This window comes from Camellia sinensis, chromosome 11 (genome assembly GCF_055761805.1).
Source record: "Camellia sinensis isolate YWXY chromosome 11, ASM5576180v1, whole genome shotgun sequence".
NCBI classification, from domain to species: domain Eukaryota; kingdom Viridiplantae; phylum Streptophyta; class Magnoliopsida; order Ericales; family Theaceae; genus Camellia; species Camellia sinensis.
Genome location: NC_138971.1, coordinates 110,319,620 through 110,341,652, shown reverse-complemented (window position 1 = coordinate 110,341,652; position 22,033 = coordinate 110,319,620). Strand labels below are relative to the sequence as shown.

General features: G+C 37.5%; 1 protein-coding gene across 3 annotated transcripts in view; it reads right to left on the bottom strand.

Moving 5' to 3' along the window:
* Nucleotides 1-1,198, bottom strand: part of LOC114272879 (phospholipid-transporting ATPase 3) — a 37,192-nt gene extending 35,994 nt beyond the window's left edge. For 2 of the 3 annotated variants that reach the window (XM_028214583.2, XM_082894496.1), the window contains exon 1: nt 558-917. In XM_028214583.2, coding sequence (XP_028070384.2) covers nt 558-749 — 192 coding nt within the window. In that variant the 5' untranslated portion in view covers nt 750-917. Of the gene's footprint in view, nt 1-557 lie in introns of all 3 variants that reach the window. The other variant, XM_082894495.1, reaches the window with a different exon arrangement.
* Between the last annotated feature and the right edge of the window lie 20,835 nt (nt 1,199-22,033).

Below are 22,033 nucleotides of genomic sequence, written 5' to 3'. Positions count from 1 at the left end.
GTCCTGTCAATTCAGAATTCATTATTGTTTCCCGTGGTCCTTCCTTTATTACTAGATTTCGCTGATTATCTTTGGTCCAACAATTTTTTTTTTTTTTGGTTGCAAGTCATTCCAGTACACATTGCTTCACTGTTTTATAAATTATACCATCAAAACTAACACTAAGATGCTATATATACCAATAAACAACACTTACTATCAACAACAGCAATCCAATACATTGCACAACTAAAAACCCCAGCACAAGTAAAATTCATCCAGAAAAATCCAAATAATTGACATAAGCTCTTGTAAAACTCAGTTCAGGTTTATTTACAAATCCAAACACAAATCACATCATCTTACACCCAAAAAAACTTTGTTTCAGTGCTGGAAGTACAACTACCCATTCCATCATAAATCTTCTGAATTAATATAGATTTGATTTACACAATTAATACCAATCATCTCATGCTCCACCCTAATTTTCACCTCAAAAAAACAATTCATTGTTCAATTTTGCAAATCAATACAACAACTCCAAACCAAACTTAGAGAGAGAGAGCATAGGGGGGAACCTTGAATTTAACAATGAAATTGGCTTCTCGATCATTGCAGTGGATGGTGCGGTGACCAGGAGCCTGAGGCTGAACTTGACCGAGAGTGACGGACCGAGAGGGAGCTCGGTTCGGCATCCGTGAACTCCGACCACCACCACCGCGGCCGCCAAGCCCTGATCCAGATGACCTAATCCTTTCCCAACCGTCCATTTCTCTGCAATTCGTCTGATCGACGGACCACAACACCTCCAAAAAGCCTCCCAATTCTACAGATTGCACAGAATATTCGATCGCTTCTCTTCTTCTTCTTCTTCTTCTTCTTCAAGCAAAAACACATTTAAAAAAAAAAAGAAAAAATCTATATATACAAATTTTACTGTGTAATTAATCGATGAACTTTCTTATGCTTATGGGTTTCAACGATCTTATGAGTGCCTGAAAAGCTTCGAATGACGCGCTCTTTGGCGCGTGAGATGTAGTTTGGTGATGGGTTGTGAGGGCACGCGCGAAGAGGAGAGTGGGCGATGGTTTTGAAAAGTTGGAAGCGTAAGGAGGTCCTGCGGAGATCCAGCGAGAACGATGCCGTTTGCGTAATACTCGCTGTAATTGGGAAATCTAAGCTTTGGATTTTTGATTTTATTTTTTTTTGTTGTTGCGATGATTTTGGATGATTGGCAGTTTTTCTTTTTCTTTTTCTTTTTTCCGCTCTTTGGAAGTGTGAGATAGTTTGGGTTGGTACAGTACCACTTAAAATTGGGTTTTTTTTTCCATATTAAGTCTCTTTTGTATTTTATTTTTCAAACTAGACTTAATTTGGACGGATTTTTCAAACTAGACTAAAGCACTATTACAAACCGCGCTTTCAGTTTAGAGCCCAAAATTTGATGAATAGTGAAAGCGCTATTGTAAAACACGATTTTAATTAATAAATCGCTGTTTCAAATCGCGCTTTTAACATAAATTTTTTTTTCTAAAGAAAACGCTATTTGAAATAGCGTTTTTACTGTACATATAATTTTTTTTTTTTATTTAGAAAATGTTATTTCAAATAGCATTTTTACTGTTGAAACACAAACCAAAACCAACCCACCCTCTCACATACGCACACACCCACACACACCCAACCCACACTCTGAAGCATTGAAATAATATAATTTTTATATATAATAATAAATTATATAATTTTTATAATTTTCGTAAATATAAATCATTTTCGTAAATATAAATCATTTATAACACGTATGTAAGGGTAAAAATTTTTATAATCAAAAATAATTTATAAATTACCAAAAATAATTTATAATACGTATGTATTATAAAATTTTATAAAATAATTTATAATACGTATGTATTTACTTTAAATAAATTATATATAATACGTATGTATTATATATATAATTTTTATATATTTACTTTAAATAAATTAATAAATTATTAATAAATATACAATAATTATTTTATAAAATAAATTATTAATAAAAATTTATAATACGCATGTATTATAAAAATTTTTATAATAATTTATAATACGTATGTATTTATTTTAAATAAATTATATATAATACGTATGTATTATATATATAATTTTTATATATTTACTTTAAATAAATTATTTTTGATACATATGTATTATATATATAATACATAATTTTTACATATTTATATATTTACTTTAAATAAATTATTAATAAATATACAATAATTATTTTATAAAATAAATTATTAATAAAAATTTATAATACGTATGTATTATAAAAATTTTTATAACAATTTATAATACGTATGTATTATTTAAATCTTTACATTTTTTATTTAAAATTTTTTACAGTAAACCCATCTTCACATTTTATAATACGTATGTATTATTCAAAAATAATTTATAAAAATTTATAATTAATACGTATGTAAATAATTTAATACATATCTTCACATTTACATTTACAGTTCACATTTACATACGTATGGTTTAAGGGTAAAAATTTTGATAAATGACAAATCAAACCATCCATAACCTAAAATTTTTTACCCTTACATACGTATGGTTTAAATAATTTATAAAAATTATTGCCATACGTATGTAAAAATTGATTATAAAAATTGCAAAAATTATTTATAAATTGATTATAATCTTTATAAATTATTTAAAAATATATAATAAATAATTATTAATAAAAATTATAATCTATTTATTTGATAAAGAATCAATTTATTTTACAATCAATAATTTTTATTAATAATTTATTTTATAAAATAATTATTATATATTTATTAATAATTTATTTAAAGTAAATATATAAATATATAAAAATTATGTATTATATATATAATACATACGTATCAAAAATAATTAATTTAAAGTAAATATATAAAAATTATATATATAATACATACGTATTATAATTTATTTAAAGTAAATACATACGTATTATAAATTATTTTTGGTAATTTATAAATTATTTTTGATTATAAAAATTTTTACCCCTACATACGTGTTATAAATCAAACCATCCATAACCTAAAAATGATTTATATTTACGAAAATTATAAATTATTATTATATATAAAAATTATATTATTTCAATGCTTCAGAGTGTGGGTTGGGTGTGTGTGGGTGTGTGCGTATGTCAGAGGGTGGGTTGGTTTTGGTTTGTGTTTCAACAGTAGAAATGCTATTTGAAATAACGTTTTCTAAAAAAAAAAAATTTATATGCACAGTGAAAGCGCTATTTCAAATAGCGTTTTCTTTAGAAAAAAAATTTTATGTTAAAAGTGCGATTTGAAACAGTGATTTATTAATTAAAAGCGCGTTTTACAATAGCGCTTTCAATATTCATCAAATTTTGGGCTCCAAACAGTGAAAGCGCGATTTGTAATAGTGCTTTAGCCTAGTTTAGGAAATCCGTCCAAACTAGGCCTAGTTTGGGAAATAAGATGCAAAAGAGGCTTAATATGGGAAAAGCCCCCTTAAAATTGAATATATTAAATTGTAATTAATTAGGTTGGTTTAATAATTATAATTAATATTATTTAAAATTTTAAATATTTCTTGATTAAAATTTGAAAAAAAAAATTAAATTATATAAAATTTATTTAATTATAATTGAATTTATAAATATTAAATATAAATATTTATCAGTACTGTTATCACCACTGCCGCCGCCACCACCGCCACCATTACTACCACCATCTTTGTCACAATTTTTATTGTTGTCATAAGTATTAGCATCATTTTTTTGCTACTACCATCGCTGTAGCTACCAATGCCACCACCATTATATCATCACCACCAACACAATATAAAAATTAAAATATATAATTTAAAAATAATAAATTTCAAATTTGATCTATACATATCAAATAATTTATTTTTAGTTCATCACTTAAATTTTTATCAAATAACTTTTCAGCTTAAAAAATTCAACATTAAATTTTTAATACTTAATTTTCAATATTCAGTTTTCAACTTTATTAAACTCCACATAAATCGTTCAATTTGCTTAATTGGACTTATCAGCTGTACATCTTAACAATTTGAATTATTCATTTTAAAAGATCTTTCAAATAAATCATGAAGTGTTCATGGACTTGACCAATCTACCAAAATCAATCGACCCGATCCAATCCACCTGCTTTTAAGCGGTTTCGATAATTTGGGCAGACGGATGTGGATGAAAAATTTTCAAATCCGCATATGTTCCGACGAATGGAGAATAAAAGATCATCTAATCTAACCTGATCCGCTAACCCCCTTAGTAAAATAATGTTTTATGTTTTTATGTTTTGTATGTTAAAATATATGAAATTTTATTTAGTAATGTTATTAGATGCTTATGAAATATAAAGTTTAGCCTTTATATTAATTATAAAAAATGAACAATAAAAATTTTGAACTCAAGATCGACCAAAAATAATAAAAAAAATTACTCTAAAATAGTTCAAAAAAAAAGTTTAAAAAGTAAAGACCAAATTACCAAATAGATTCGCATTCACCCGCCAACCTGCATAGCCCACCCAATCCGCATCCGCTAACTAAGTAGACAGATGTGAATTGATTTTTTCCAATCACCTAAGTGCGGACGGATGACGGATGGGAGGCTATCCGACCCAACCTGATTCGCAAGCAACCCTAAGCCCTCGTTTGGGAACTTGCCTATTTCAGTTGACTTTTTGATTATTTTATGGGATGAAAAAAAATTATGTTTGGAATAATTTGTGATTTTTTTTTTTAGTTGAATAATAGATAGTTGTGAGAGAAAAAAAAATGATTGGTTTATCTGTAGGGTGTGATATTTTGTTTTATTGGTAATTTTAGTTTCTTCTTTCTTTATTTTTATTGGTTATTTTAGCTAAAATATATCATCTCAAACACCACTTAAATATGTATACAAAAAGTCAAATTGATTGGATATCAATAACTATTTGATCGAATTTGATATAAAAAAAATTGTCTTAAAAAAAGTGTAAAATGATCAAAATGTATTTTAAATTTCATAAAAGTGTATTGAATTTAGTAAGTGTTATAAAATGTACATATATTTGTATTTTTTTCCGTTAGGTTATGGGCATTTGTTAGTAAGATTAAAAACTTTATTATATTGGAATACAATTTTCATGATGAGGGTTTTTTATTCAGCTTCTTAAAAATTATTTTGTATTAGTTTAAGGATACTAAAATATGCTTGTTAGTTGAAGAACACTAACTTTTTTTTGGATGATACTACTCTTAAATTTAGTTTCATTATTCCATTACATCATATTAACACTAGCGATCCCAGTTTTGCCCTGACCTTCATTGTGTTCCGGACTTGGGTTCCGTGATTGAATATTGTATCCATGTCTTGTTTTTCCCCTTTGACCCTTTGTATTTGAGTTTTAGAACTTGTTGGGCGAGTTTTGAGCAGGTTGGTTGTCAGTTGGGTTAGATTGTTGTTGCTCAGATTTTGGCCTCTTCGCTTGAGCGAGCCTTTTTGCGCTCAAGCCAGCTTTTTGTAATTTGCTCCTTCACTCGAGCGAGATTTCTTGCGCTTAAGCGAGCTTTTTGTAATTTTCTCATTTGCTCGAGCGAGGTTTCTTGTGCTCGAGCGAGAATTAGGAGTTCTTAGGTTTTCTTCCAAACGCAACTTTTCTGGAAAATATGAAGTTTTTCGCTCGAGCAAGCGTTCTTTCGCTTGAGCGAGCCTTGTGTTAATTGTTTCTACGCTCGAGCGAGGCTTCTTGTACTCGAGTGAGCGTGTATGTCTGTGGCAAACCTGAAGCTTTGCATTGTGCGCTCAAGTGAGTTCACTTGCTATGTCTGGTCGCTCGAGCGACAACTCCTTCGCTCGAGCGAAGACCTCGTATATCAGTTCGCAGTAGAGATATTTTGTATCACATCTTCTTTTTCTCTAAGAACCCTAACCCGTCTCTCTCTCTCTCTAAAACTCTCTCCTTCACTCTATAAATACACCTTGACTTGAGGGTCTCTCAACCATAGTCCCTTTATTAAAAAAATAGAGCACCTTGAGGGCTCCATGTTGATCCGAATAGATCGTGGTTTCGGCTTGTTTGAAGTGTCTCCATCTTCTCCTTTGGTCTCTTAACGTTGAGGCAGGGATATTCTTCATTTTGTTATGAATTTTAACCTAGTTATTTGTTGTTATGAATATATGGTGAGATCTGGGATGTTTGAAGGAAATCTAGGGTTTAGATTCAAATTTATGAAGAGGGGTTTTCATGTGTTGTTGCATATTTGATCATGGGTTTGGGTTATGAGGTTGTTTGGTGTTAAAATGGTGGAATCTAGCTATTTGATAGAATTTGAGAAAATTGGAAGAATTGCCCTAATTTGAGTTAAATAAATTATTTTGTATAAATGATGAAATTGATATGGAAAATATGAAATTGGGAGGGCACATGAATGAATGGTGTAGTTAGATTTGTTAAATCACTCACTTATAGAAATTTGATAAATTATTTGTTTAAAAGATCGTATATCTGTTTAGAAATATCTGTTTTGGGCTATCGGTGGAGGATAGCTATAATTGTTGTAGAAACAGCATATGGATTAGGTGAATTGAAACCTATCGTTTAATTTACTTCATTGAATGTGATGGTATGATTGAGATATTAAATATGTGCCGTAGATAGTCATTGTGTATGACGATGTTTTTAATACATTGTATATGTATCTTTGTTTGGAAGGAGATAGGGGATGGACTCCATTTAAAATTAAGTTGGCCGGAGTGTCCAGGGTGAAAGTCCCGAAATCTTGTTTATACATGGGTGCCGATTCCGCAGACGAAATTTTCGTAAAATGGCAAAATTGAAGTGCTTGTGTATAAATGGATGCCGATTCCCTCATATGAGAATTCCGTAAAATGGCTAGATTGAAGTATTTGAATAATAGTTGTATTGAATTGTGAATCACTGAGTTGTAGTCTCTTTCGGATTGTTTAGATAACAATGAACTTGTCTCATGAATTGACTCGGAATTAATATGAATTGAATAGATGGAAATGGATTGAGATATGGGTATCAGTATTACATGATCATGGAAGGAATGCAAGTTGGTTATGAGTGTGGAACCTTTGTCTGACACTTATATCTTAGTTAAACTTCATATATTGTGTTAGTATATCTCTACTGGGCTTTGGCTCACCCTACTTGGGAAACTATTTTCAGGTACCGGTGACGTGCCCCTTCCAAGGATGTAGCTTGGGATGATTTAGGAGCTGAAAGCTCTATTTTGTTGTTTGTTGTATAGATGTTTAAATGATTATTCGAGCCAAGGGCTTTATATGTATTGAGCTTATGACTCTCTTTTGTTGTAACCAAATAATATATTGGAAAGATAAGCCCGAAGGGCATTTGTTTATGTTAAACCCTCTTGTATTATTAACTTCATGCAATGAAAGGATTACTTACAAGCTGATTTATGTAATTGTTGTTTATGCTTGGGTTATATCCAGTGGCGTATCCAGGAATTCAGTGCAAAAAGGGCACAAATTAATGATAATTTGGTTCCATTTTTCTAAAAACACTTTTCAGAAAATTCTACTTCCTTGTTTTCCGTTTTTTTTGTTTTTACTGATTTTTTTTAATATTTTAAGCAATTTTTTTTTTTACTTTTTAGACATACCTACATAAATATACCTAAAAAGTAAAAAAATTGTGAAAAAAACTTTTTAAAAATTCACTAAATACCAAAAATACAAAAAAAAAGAAGAGAATTACATTTTTTGTATTTTTATGTATTTATTAATTTTTTAAAATATTTTTTCACAAAATTTTTACTTTTTAGATACATCTAAGTAAGGTGCATCTAAAAAAGTAAAAAAAAATGTTTAAAATTTTAAAAATATTCATTAAAAACAAAAAATACAAAATCAAAAAACTCAATTTTCAAAAAACTTAATCTAAAAAACTCAAACCAAACAAACTAATTAATTTTTTCTTTTTTCATAATAAACAACAATGAGATATTACTACACTTAAATGTTAAGAGTTCATTTGGATAAATGTGAATTTTAAATTAAAGGATTTGAGATTAAATTGTATACAAATTTTGGGGAGTAACTATTCTATAGATGGATTGGAAAATTAAAAAAAGAAGATACGTTAAGATAGAAATGATATATTTTAGTAGAGAAATTCTATAAAACATACCGCAAAAAAAAATGTCTATCATATGTCGCAATTATGATCTTCGTGGCCTTTAGTTATAACACATTATAATGTTAGATATAATTTTGTTATAATTTCTTGTGGTTGTTATTTTGGTTACGACTATATATCAAGTAATAGTTAGTTATGACTCATTTTGATATTAGTTATGACCTATTGTAATTTTTTTTTATATTTTTTTTATAATTGAAGATGTGTTGCTTGATTATAATTTAATGGTCATTTTAGTTATAAATGGAAAGAAACACATGATGGATAAACTCCACATGCCAAATGTAACTAACAATCCAATAAATTCTATATCTTCATTGAAATTAATTATGTTTGCATGTCAATAATGATAGACATCACCATTATATTGAAATTTTTATAGATAATAATATGACTTATTATAGCCTCTTTATTTTCAATCAAAATAACCATTTTTGTTCTCATAATTTTAAAAATGTCATTGACATTTCACTTTAAATAATATTTTTATAATTTTTTTTATTTAATATATTTTCTTTATGTTAAAAAAAAAAAATCCCAAAACTCAGGGGGGCACGTGACCCCCCTGCGCCCAACGTGGCTCTACCCCTGGTTATATCTATGGTATTATTTTGGGGGCGTTACAACTGTAATAACCCAACCCTCTTATATGCTTTACTTCCTTCAATATACGTGTGATAATATGCGTGATGTGAAATTCCATGTTTAATTGTGTGAATTCCATATTTCTATACTTGTATCTGTCAGTTATGAGAAAATCTATTGAAATTACAACCTTTGAACTAAAAATTGAAAGCTTTAGAGGCACGATAACCTGAATTTGACTTTACAGTTATGATTATCATGATTTTTAGGACATAATATGAAATTTTGTAAAAATTTGATTCGTAATGAATTAATTGGATTTATTTGGCTCAACTCTTAATTATTAGACTCAAGAAGCTTAAGTCTTAGATATACGATATATAAACTTAAGCCTTAGGTAGGAGACTTAGACAAAACCCAAAATATCTCGTGGGAAGAGAAAAGAGAGAAGAAATAAGAGAAAAGGGAGAAGAAGAAGAGAGTTCAACAAGGAGCTTGGAATTTGGGGAAAATCATGACAACAGCTCAAGGTATGTGTAAATCACTTAGAATACTCTAAATCCTTCTTCAATTGGTTGAAATCAAGCCTTAAGATGAAGTTGCTTACATGTATATAAGTTAGGGTTTATGGCTTATGAGTTTGAGTGAATATTTCTCATGAAATTAACATGGATCCCTCACATTTGTTTGATTAAAGAGTTGATTCCTTTATTTTTAGTTTGATTTGGGTTGGATTGTGAGGAATGTTCTTGATCTTACCTCTTTGCATGCTAAATGAAAGAATCATGGAAATTAGAGTTTGTTATGTCAAATTAAAAGAAGTTTGATCCCATTGAGCTTGTGTTTCATGTTTAATGTGTTCTTATATCATATTTTTGAAGTAAATTTTCTTGATTGGAGCCTTAGAAATGAGTTTGGAAAGCTTGTTTTGATGGATTTTCGGACTGAACAAATAGGGGCCAGGACTGCACGTGCGGGGCTTATGGCCGCAGGTGCAAGATACATAGCTGCACGTGCAGGGCTCATAGCCACACGTGTGGAAAATAGAGGAGAAAACTCGGACATTCTAAAATAAAAGCTCGTGCGGCATACTTTTCTGTACGTGCGACACACCTTTCCGCACGTGTGGTGGGGGTTTTTCGCACGTACGGAAAATAGGGAAAAAAACTACATCTTTTTGTATATCTTTTCGACTCTCTGAATCTGTTAATATGTTTATTTAATCCCTCTGAAATGCTTAAAGATAAATAGAAAGTGAACGAAACGAAAAAATGATGAAAGTCCGGAAGTTAAGAAAAGAATACATTGCTTATCACTTTATATGTGTGATGTGTAGGTCACTCGCCGGAAGGGACCATCGTACGACCGGATCACCGTGAGTAATAGTAGTGTAACAATATGTTATGCTTATATGTTATGTTTATGTACTTTGACATGTTCTATGCAAGTTATGTTTTATTGAATATGAAATGGACCCGAGGTCGTTCCATTCTGTCATTATGATGGGCCCGAGGCCATTTTGTTATTATGTTGGGCCTGAGGCCGTTCTGTCATTATGATAGGCCTGAGGCCATTCTGCTATTATGTTGGGCCTGATGCCATTCTGTTATTATATTAGGCCCAAGGCCATTCTGGAATGTGAATGTTATATAAATATTCTTTAAGACACATGCTCATTTACATGCCTCCTTACATTATTATTAGTCACTGAGCCATGCTCACTCTGTATTCATATGTGTTTTGTGGGTGGTCAGACTGGAGGCCAGCCCTAGGTCAGCTTTAGGAACCATTTGATGGACCTGCTTTTTTAAGCCTCCAATGTTGGAGCTGTTTTGTCTTTTTGAGAAATTCCTTTAATGCCATTTTTTTTGTTAAGCTTTTGGTGGCTTTGGGGTAAATACATTGTTAATATAGTAATTTTGGATGGTTAACTCTTTGTACATAATTACATGAATTGGACTTATGTATATATGGATTATGTATGTGGACATTCTAAATACGACATGATATTTTAAAAATCCTGGCATATAAGCATTGCTCAATGGATGTTCTGATTTTTTTATTGCTTCCGCTTTAGGCCCCATTATTGAATAAAATGCTTTTGACATATTTGTTTTGAGGCCTAAGTACAGGCCAGTCATGGTGTAGACACCCCATTTTTGACCGCCCTTAAGACTTGGGCGCCACTGATTGATCACTCAATGATGAAAGTTGTGCTGTACAAATGTTCGATTTCTTCAGCAAGAAGAGCTCTAAATCCCAACCTTACACCCCATTTTGGACCAAAACTATTTTGACCAAAACTTTTTTAGACCTTAAAACCCTCTTTTTCAACATATTTTTTCCAAAATATTTCTACGATGTTCCGAGGCTCGCATTTCGTTAAAATTGCACTTTTCGATAAATCGAGCAAGGACAAAGTGAAAATAAATGGAAGAGAGGTGAACTCTTTTAAAAAATCCTTTAAAATGTCTTATTTAGAGGTTTGGAGCTGAAGAAAATTGGAGGAGAGGGAAGAAAATTAGTTGGGAGTGAAGTTGGGCGTCAACCGTTAAGGGAAAACTTGGCAGCCTCACTAAATCAGGTCTAATCTTTTGTACACTTGGACTTAAGTTGTGAGGCCACCACCATTGGAAATTAGACTTCCGGGGCTTCATTTTACACTCAAGAATCTCCTAAAGCCGAGTCCAGATGAGGGATATATGGCTAGTTGAAGTTAGGCATCAATTCGGAGCCCCATACGTACAGGTCACGTTTGGGCCGAATAAGACTCCGGATTCGGAGCGCCCTTCGTGGATATCACGATTGGCCAAGACAAAAACCTCTGAATTCGGAGCCCCATTAGTGCATGACACTTTTGGGCCGATTAAGCCTCCGAATTCGGAGCGCTCTTCGTACATCACGATTGGCCAAGTCTCCAGATTTAAAGCCCCATTAGTGCATGATACTCTTGGGCCGATTAAGCCTCCAGATTCGGAGCGCCGTTCGTGTATCACGATTGGCCAAAAAAAAAAAAAAGCCTCCGAATTCAGAGCCCCATACGTGCAAGTCACGTTTGGGCCGAATAAGACTCCGGATTCGGAGTGCCCTTCGTGGATATCATGATTGGCCAAGACAAAAAGCCACCGAATTCGGAGCCCCATCTGTGCAGGTCACGTTTAGGCCGACTAAGACTCCAGATTCGGAGCCCCTTCGTGGATATCACGATTGGCCAAGACAAAAAGCCTCCGAATTCGGAGCCCCATCCGTGCAGGTCATGTTTAGGCCGAATAAGACTCCGGATTCAAAGCGCCCTTCACAATGAAAATTAAAGCATGCAAACATTCAAAATGAAATGCTTAATTAAGTTGAGCCGGCACAAACCGTATAAACAAGTTGAAGCACGTAAACATTTAAAACAGAGTATTTTATTAAATTAACCAATAAATACATAGCTGACACCCAATCTGCGTTGGAGCGTTTACAATATGTTTAATTCTATTCGGCGTCACCCTCATCATCGCTCTTCTCAATTTCGAAAGCACCAAAAGGAAAGTGATGAAGTTGGTATAATGGCGACGCCGATTCAACTCCTGCTTCTTGGAGAGCCTCTGCGGCTTGGAGAGCCTTAATCCACCCGTGCCTAAAGCCCCGATTCTCGCATCGGTATACCTCCTCTGCGAGTTTCTCCTTGGTCTTGTCTATCCCGACTTTTCGGCCGTCGTGGAAGCCTTTTTCATAACCCATGGACCTTGCAATCTCTACTGCAAACATGCTTGCCGTATCTCGATCGACAATAGCATGACTTATCAGCCGTTGGGTCACTCTTTCCTCCACGACCGGGTTAGATTGTCCAGCCGCACGCGGCTCGGCAGTTTGGGCTTTCCTTAGCTTACGCTCGACCTTCTCCGCACGAGCCTCCAAGTTTCGAATTCGTTCGTTCTTCTTCGCTATCTCCCACCGTGCGGCACGCAGACGCATGCCGACTTCATAAGCGGTATACAGCCCTCTCACTGCTCCATGGATGCCCTCTCGAAACACTTCGAAATCCTGTCAACCAACCATCGACTGTTGGACTTCCGGTGAAAAAATCTGTCGAGCGAACTCGACTGCTACACCTGGGTTGTTAACAATAGAATCCGCCTCCGTCATCGATTTATTCCCCACAAAAACCGCAAAACTCAACGGTCGCAGCGTCGTATCAGACTCATTTCTCGATCGCGGTCGAGGGGAGCTACCCTGTTGCTGTTTTTCCCTTCGGGGTGATCTACTCCGACGACTTGGGGACTGACGTTTTTCTCGTTCCCTGGACATCCTACTTCCTGTGCGTGTGGGCTCGCTGTTGCGATTCATTTCAGTGTCAAGCTTAGCCAATGTCCGCCCTTCTCCTCTACTGTTGAAGAACAGTCTATTTGACATTCACACTTATCTAACCTTCCGCAACAAACTGGTTTAAATTGAGTCTGAACACAATAAGTGGAATTACGGGCGCGAATAACCCATCCCATTTATTCCTAATGCATGCAGTGCCCCCGAAGCGATTTCATTAATGCTAAACTCCAAAAGCCCGATGCCGATCGACGTGCGCCGCAGCCATGCTACGAACTAATGATATTCGGCTTTCGGAGTTCATACATCGGCTATGGCAAGGGCAGATTTATTAATTTGATCGGCCAAATATCTAAGCCCGATGCTGATCGATCTGTGCCACAGCCACTCCATGAACTAATGATATTCGGCTTTCGGAGTTCATACATTGGCTGGGGCAAGGGCATATTTATTAATCTGATTGGCCAAATATCTAAGCCTGATGTCGATCGATCTGTGTCGCAGTCACTCCATGAACTAATGATATTCAGCTTTAGGAGTTCATACATTGGCTATGGCAATGGCAGATTTATTAATCTGATCGGCCAAATATCTAAGCTCGATGCTGATCGATTTGTGCCGCAACCACTCCATGAACTAATGATATTCGGCTTTCGGAGTTCATATATTGGCTGGGGCAAGGGCAGATTTATTAATCTGATCGGCTATTCGACGAGGATAAATTACTAAATTGCCTAGTTATCTAATCGGCAAGTGTACACGAATGTTTTATCCAAAGTAGCAAAAAGCAATACCATTCATCAATAGCAAAATTAAGTACAAATAATAGCAAAGTACAAAGGAAATTTTCATTAGTAAATTGGGCACAGACTGTAGCCATTTTACATATGAAAACTACTAAACAAAAAGCTACAAGTTTGCATGGAAATGCCTAGCAAAAACTTAAAAACTGTAGTCATTTTACACATAAAAACTACTAAGCGAAAAAGTGCAACAATACATTCAAAATCCTTAAGCAAAAACAACTAAAGTGTCGCCCTAATCAATCCTCGGAGTCAGACTCCAGCGACTCAACGTCCACTTGCTCGTATGGAATCGGCATAGCCAATGTCACATTAGCAGCAGCAAGGGCTTTGAGCCAGCCGTGTTTGAATCCCCGATTTTCAAATTTGGGGACTTCTTCCACATAATTTGCAAGGGCAGCATTTTGCCCAGCCTCGTATGCCTTGGAAGCCTCGGAGTCGGCTACTTCCTTGGCCTTCTTTGATTCTTCCAAGTCAGCCTCCAGTTTGGCAATCGCCTCTTGGGCTAACTTGAGCGCATCTTCGCTCGCGTTTGCCCTCTCCTCGGCGGCCAATCTGAGCTGGTCTGAATTTCTCGCCCTTTCCATCTCGGCCTCGGCCCTTGCATCTTCCATCTTCGCTCTCGCTGCTTCGAACTCGGTCCTGCTCCTCTGGCCCTCAACTTCCGATTGTAAACGGCCAATTCGTTCGATGGCGTCATGCTGGCGACGGCCTATCTCGGCTATCCTTCCGACCGTCTGCAAAACAGGAAATTAAAACCAAAAAAATATATGCATAAAAGGGAAAAACAAGATCAAGGTATATACCGAAAGAGCTAATTGAGCGACTAGTGCTATTGCCAACATATCTGGTTCCGTCCTGAAAGTCGCCTTATCAGCCAATAATGAGACTGATGAAGCCATGCTCAACGCCACGGCTGGGTCTTTCATAGCTGACGCATCAGAGGAGATCAGCATGTTTTTTATCTTTGGTTAAACGACAAAAGGCACAACCACATCCGACTCCTTTAAGCGCGGCCGTTTGTCAGCAGGGTTTTCTTCAGACCCGTCCTCGACCACGGTAGGACGTTTCTCCACCCTTTGCTCAGCCTCCTGATTCGCCTGCACAACCGTCTTGTACTCGGCATTTCGGGTTTGAGCTGTCTCCTCCTCGATAACAGGTAGGGAGGGCTCAGCTTCGACAGTAGGTGGCACTTCAGATCGAATGGCCTCTGCTCTCCGCTGCGCGACCATTCTTTCCACGTTTTTCTTTTTGGCGAGTTGTGTGAGTGACAACCCGGCCATGTCTTCGGGGTACGTGCCGGGAAGGTCTTCTAAACCAGTAAAAATGTCATCGAAGGGAAAGTCCCCTCAGCCCGAAGTGGACGGAGGGTTGGCTGAATTGACATCGGCTTCCTCAAAGGCCAACTTCAAAGCCTCGTCTACTTCGACTTCGGACTGGTCTGACTTTTCAGCGACCTCCTCAGCTACTTCCGCCCTCTCCGAGTCAGATCTGTCGAAACCAACTTGCCGCAAGTTTTTGAAGTTGGTTAAAACAAGAGCCGTAAGAAACTCTTCACCCGTCAGAATTGGGATGTTTTCTGCCGCCGAAAACGTCATATACGTCGGCTCGTATCGAAGGAGAATGTGGGCCGCCCTCCCTTGTTTCTAAAGGCTGAAACGGATAAAGTATTTGAGCGCGACTTTAATTTCCGTAAGAACGGCGTCGTCGGTTGAAATCAAAACTTTCTTCAAATCGTTTCCTGCGCAAGCAAAACCATGAGACCGCAAAAGTAAAGCCTTATAAATATAAGAAAAATAAACGCAAGGAGCTATATGGCCACCTGGTTCGCCCCTCCGTCTAGGAATAGGATCTAGGCGGTCCTCGCCTTCGCCGAATTCCCAGTTACCTTGGGCAACGACCATGACATCATCAACTCGCTTGCCAGAGCTGGAAAGCATAGTCACTAATTGATGGTCAGTGTCCTTGGCCCTAAGGAAGTGGCGTTCATGCCGACCAGAAGACTTGGCCAAGGCATAACAATGCCGAATAGCAGGCATGCCGAGGTTAATCCTAAGGCGACGGTATAACTCTATAATCCCCATTACGATTCTAAAAAAGTTGACATTGGGTTAGGAAGGGATTAGACCCCAATGGCGAAGGACAGCCCCAAGGAGTGGGTGAAGCGGGAAACGGACTCCGGCCCCTGCAATTGATAAGAGAGGGAAGACGATTGTGCTTACATCAGCCCTCTCCATATCAAGGGTGTCGTCTGTCACAAGTGATAGACGTACGTCATCAGGGATAGAAAAATAGCGTCGAAAGCCAGAGACTCGATCCGTAGAGAGGAGGTCTTTCAAATGCTTTGCCATTTTTGTCAGCCTATAGGAGTATGTTAAACTAAAAACAAACCAGGAAAAGGGATTCAAAGCAGAGAGGAAGAGAATTTACAAGAGACGAAGAGCACAATGAAGGATAAAAGGAAGTTGCAGAGGTGAGTCGGAAGGCAGTCCAGAAACGTTAAGTATCCAAAAATGTGTATGTATTTGAAAAGACGACAAAATTTTAAATCACAATAAATGGAAGCATACGAAAGGGTGGGAAGTTGAAATGATGACTGAAAGGCGTGTGCTCTAACATCCGCGTTGGAATGAGGCTAGCCACCAAATTTCGGCTCTGACTTTTCGAGTTCGAAACCAAACACACCAGCTAATTGTCGTTAATGGAATGTGTGGGGGGCAATTATGAGAGCCGAATATCGGGAGACGTAAAGAGGCCGAATAGTTGGACCTAGAGAGTCAAAATTCATATATCACATTCGGCCCCGTCTTATACATACAAATCCAGAGGTACCCTATTCGGCCAAATAACCAGTTGAGTAAGGGACCGAGTGAAGAGCGGTTAGCAACAAAAGGAACTGAGTAAATAGTTATATGATGAATTGAAGGTGGGCCCAGCCCTGAAGCCCAAGAAAGAAAAGATATAAATAGAAGAACATCATCCAGAGAGAGGTATGTGAGAACTAGTACGTTTATCTTAAGATATAAGCAATTGAGAGAGTATAAACTGACTTGTCCATCGGAGTGCTAATTCTGGCACCCCTGACCGGAGTGTTCATTCTTTTTCAGGTTACCAGCTGAGGATCTCAAGTGCCCCATTGGATCAAAAGAGTATTTCTCGAAACACTCTCCTACAGTGGCAAATCATGTTTTAAGCCCACTATGTTTGGTGGCAAATCCGCAAACTTTAAGCCCACTTGAGGTGGCAAATTCAAATAATTTTCGCCAACAAACATGAGTTGAGCTGTTTCAAATTGAGCAAACTAGTCTATATCTGCTTGTGCACATCACATAGTAAAGCTAGTCCAATAACCGGAATAAGAACGCATAATGTTTATAAAATATCATATCATGATTAGTAGAGGCCGATCTTTGATTGGGCGAGCGGGGGTGCTCAATTCATGACCTTCCCCTCTCGTACCTAAGTTTCCGAGACAAAGCAACTTTGGTGATGAAGGACATGTGGCCTTCAGCACGAGTTAGGGTTTCCTAAATTTCCCCAAAATAAAAAATATTTAGGTGGCAATTCTGTATCTGGCAAAGCAGTCTAATTTTGGCATTATTTGATTTAAAATTGATTTTCAAAAAGATTTGCCGGATTTGGACTCTTTGGTGTTTATCAGTTTCACATTGCACTTATGAAATTAGATTCAGAACCGCGGGAGTCCGAACTATGAGGTCTTTCTTTCAAACCTTCCGAAAGGGGGTGTGAAAAAGCCGAGCCATAGTTTCTGGCGACTCTGCTGGGGATTTAGAGAACTTGACTCGAACTCATGATATGACTTTTTATTTACACTTATATGTTTCTTTGTATTTGCATTTGCATCGGTGCGCTTAAGTTACAGTGTTTGCCATCTTCTATTCCTGAACAATTCGCTGGAGGCTAGCTTGGAAAAGCTTGCCAAAAGGCTGACCGGTTGCAGGCTCTACCACGATGGGAACACAACCCTTGGATCTGGACTACCGCAGTACTATTTGATCCTCCTTTTACTTCTCGGTGTTAGGTGTGAGAGGTATATTAGGTAGTCTTGCTGAGGCACAATTTTTGACCAATTGACCTAGTTGCATATCGGAAACCAAAGAGACTGTTTCAAATTAGGACATGTTGCTTACCTGAATGCAGGATCGTGTGAAGCCACTTATTGTGCATAGTGAAAACCCTAGCTCCTGACAAAACTAGGACAGGGTAATCCTACCCCATCATAGGGGTGTTTTGACTCTCACTTAACTGGTATGTGCTTTACAGTGAAACTATACAAGGATGTGCATATCAGTTGCCAAGTTGGCATCTGTTTTGGGGTAGAATTCTGTAGAGAGCATAGTCACTCAGTTGTGATCATATCCGTTCTAGTGAAATTGGGCTGAGATGCTGTCTGTTTTCTCTTTTGCAAGGTAGTCCTGGAACTATAGCTTCAAAAGACTCAAATATCCCCCAGGTACTCTGGACTTGTGTCGATAGACTTTGTCAGGTCGGAAATTGTTCAGAAGCAACCTGTGTTTACCTCACTCCATCGGTTACAAGACGAAGAAGGTTTAGGCTGAATTCATTAGTGCAGTTTCTACAGTAGTCACCCATCAGTTCACCCGGGTCTAGTCTGGTCTGGTCTGGGAACAGTTGTCTACATTAAGCTCAGCACGAGATTAATCATCCATTCCCATGGCTTAGTATCCCCTAGCTGGTGTGGAAGAATTGATACAACACCTGCAACAAACAGTCGAGGCACTGCAACAGGACGCAGTACGTAGTACGTCAGGCTGAAGTCATGGCTCGTCAGGCTGAAGTGATAACCTGGCTACAACAACAACAGCCACAGCCGGCCTTGGCTTCTGCATCTCATGCACCTTCCACTGGTAACCCGACACCCGGAGCCACTGCCCATACTGCTAATGTCCAAGAGACTCAGGGCAATCCGACAGAGCCAATCCCAACACAGGCCTCTATCAAACCGAAGCTCCGTTTGAATTTGAGGTTGACCCAACTGCACTTAAGGTCAATAAACTGGAGAAGTTATTCAAATGAGCACAAGGAGTGAACTCCATCCCGGATTTAGAGGACGGGTATACTGAATCTGCAGTTACCTTACCAGAGTGGTTTAAAATGCCGCATATCGATTGCTTCAACGGCTCTGGAGACCCAATGGTGCACCTCCGCCTATTTTTCGATATCTTGAGGCCAATGGGTTTGACCCCAACCCAGAAGTTATCTCTCTTCGGCCAATCCATGTCTGGGATAGCCGCAATCTGGTATGCGAAATTTGAGGACTCTGTGAAACAGAATTGGGAAGAGATGGCTAAGGCCTTTATTGCTCAATACTCCTACAACACACAGATCGAGGTCACAATTCGTGATCTCGAAGCCACCCGCCAAGAGCTAAAGGAGGGTTTCTCAGAGTTCGTGATGAGATGGAAAGCGAAGGCCTCGATGATGACTACAAGGCCTTCCAAAAAAGATCAAATCAGGATGATTGTTCGGAATCTACATGGCAAGTTGCTGTAGAAGATGATCGTTCTACATCTGTTTGCCTTCCCAGAGCTTCATGAAATAGGGGTTCAAATCGAGGATGCCATCAGACAAGGGGTCTTTGTGGAAGATAATGAGCGTTCGAAGAAGAATGTTGTTTGCAGTTCCAATGCTACTACTAATGGTAGCATAATTACGAAATGCTTAGAAGTAAACACTGTCACCGCTCCCCTCAATGGCCAAAAACCAACCACTTCAACTTGGTCTTAAGCTTTGAAAGTGCTGTGAGAAAAAGGGTACCTAGAACTCCTAGAACCCCGACCCCTTTCGAATCCTCTTCTACCAATATATGATCCAGCTAAATACTGTGCCTATCATCAGCAGCACGGTCATGATACAAACCATTGCATCTACCTCCATTATAAGATTCAGGATCTTATTGACGAAGAGATCATGGCTCCACCAAAAGGACCTCAGGCCACCCCTAACCTATTACCTCCACATCTCAATCTAATCCATATACTACCATCTACTTACAACCCCAGCATATACATCACCTTGGCCCATTTACCCAAGCTTGAGGTGTTCATTCGAGAAAGCATGGACTTGTGTATGATGGATGCACTTGAATCCCAATCATCTCAAACCCATGAACCTACTACTTCTGAGCTAATGAGCATGATTGAAGATTTTCAGAGAACTGTGGCAGATCTAGCCTTTGGGATATTGGCTCCGTCATCGACCACATCACATACCAGGAATTTCATGTCAAAGGGCTCTCCAATCTTGGGACGAGCTGTATTGGAAAAAGACTAATCCCTTGGAAAAATGGGGGCAAATTACAAGAACAAGGTAGGGGCAGGCATTCGTCCCTATGAACATCTTCAGTGGGTTGTTGAGGCTTTGAAAGCTGAAGGACTTAACAAACAGCATGTGCTCGCAGTTGTTACAAAGACTATGGATGACACTTTTGCCATTCAGGATGAGAGCATTCTGAATCAAGGGGCAAGCCGGGAAAAGGGATGTCGTACCAAAAACGCTCCTTTCAGCTCCAATCCTACACCCATAAGAGATCATCAAACCCAATCAACACCCGCCAAGCCCTCTGTCAAGCCTGTCAGAACTAGTAATCGCACCTTCAATCCCCTCTACATGACTTTGTCCAAAGCTCTCCAAATCCTTATAGGACAAGGCCATCTCAAACCCCTTGACCTTCGGCCTCTCCCAGATCCCCTTTCAGCCAGGCATAATGCTGCCAAGTACTATGCCTTCCATCAATAAACCGGTCATGACACTGACGGTTGTTATCGTCTTCGCTATGAAGTTCAAGATCTGATTGACAACGAGTTCATCGCCGCACTAGGTCCTACAAAGTCTATCAACACCGGATCAATGAACTGGGGGGATAATGTGACTATGTGATCAGGAGATGAACCACCTACTGATAGCGCTCATTTTATCCCAGATATGGCGGGTGGCACGCACTGTTCTGAACAAATGTTGGTTATTGTACTTTCTGACTTGGGTATTGAGTCAGTTTTCTTGTGTTGTATTGAGTCTATCTTATTGTATCGAGTCAGTTCTGTTGTGTTAGAGTCAGGTGATTTCAGGGGTGTTACCTTGGATATCACTATCTTGTTTTGTGTTTGTCTTTTACATTCTTTTTTTTGCGTCTATTTTTGCCATTAAGCCAGTTGTGTCAAAAGATCTGAATGAAACGATAGTACATTTTCACCTACTTTTTCTGTGCCTTTAAATCATTGCATTGACCTAAGTTTTTCAAAACTTTTCTAACACTATGATGAAAACAAAGAGGGAGGAATTCCTCGGGATTTGTAAAAATTTGATCAACTGAGAGAAAGAAAGGCATGCTAAGCCCTTAATGAATGAGATCATGTTTGTTAATGTAAGTACTGAGAAGGATCTTGGCTTAGTCCAGATTGGTTCTACATTGTCTTCAGGAGAGCACGAGCGACTAGTCGCTTTCTTAAAAGATTTCAAAAAAATGTTTTGCGTGGTCCTGCGAAGACATGTGTGGAATTGATCTTGAGATTGTGCAGCATAGGATCATTATCAGCCTCAAGACTCGACCCTTTTGTTTTCAAACCTTGAACCTTGACTCAGAATTTTCAAACGATCAATCACAATATAAGGCTTGTATGGCCGGATCGGAAGCAACCCTTGAACTAGGGGCAAGAAGGTCAGATATCATCAAAGGAAGCTTCCAAAGTTAGATCAGAAGTAGCCTTTGAACTAGGGGCAAAAATGTAAGATGTGCTCAAAGATTCAAAAGATGGGTCATTCCATAAACCAAGATTGGAAAGAAAGCCAAATCCCAGAATGGAGAAAAGAGAAATTATTACTGAAGGACAATCGAGTTCCTATCTATAACACTAGGGGTAAATTCAGACCCGATTGGATGGGCTCCTACATCATTAGCGAACAGCAGCCATTCTACTGGATTCAGATGGTTTCGAGATCTCAAAATCAATCAATATGGACAAGTTAAACTTTTCTATCCTTAAGACGCTCGCTGGGTCGAAAACCCAAAAGGACAACCCAGGCAAAACTTAGAGAAAGAAAAAGAGAAAAAGAACAAAAATGGAAAAAATGGAAAAAATGGAAACAAAGAAAAAAGAAATGGAA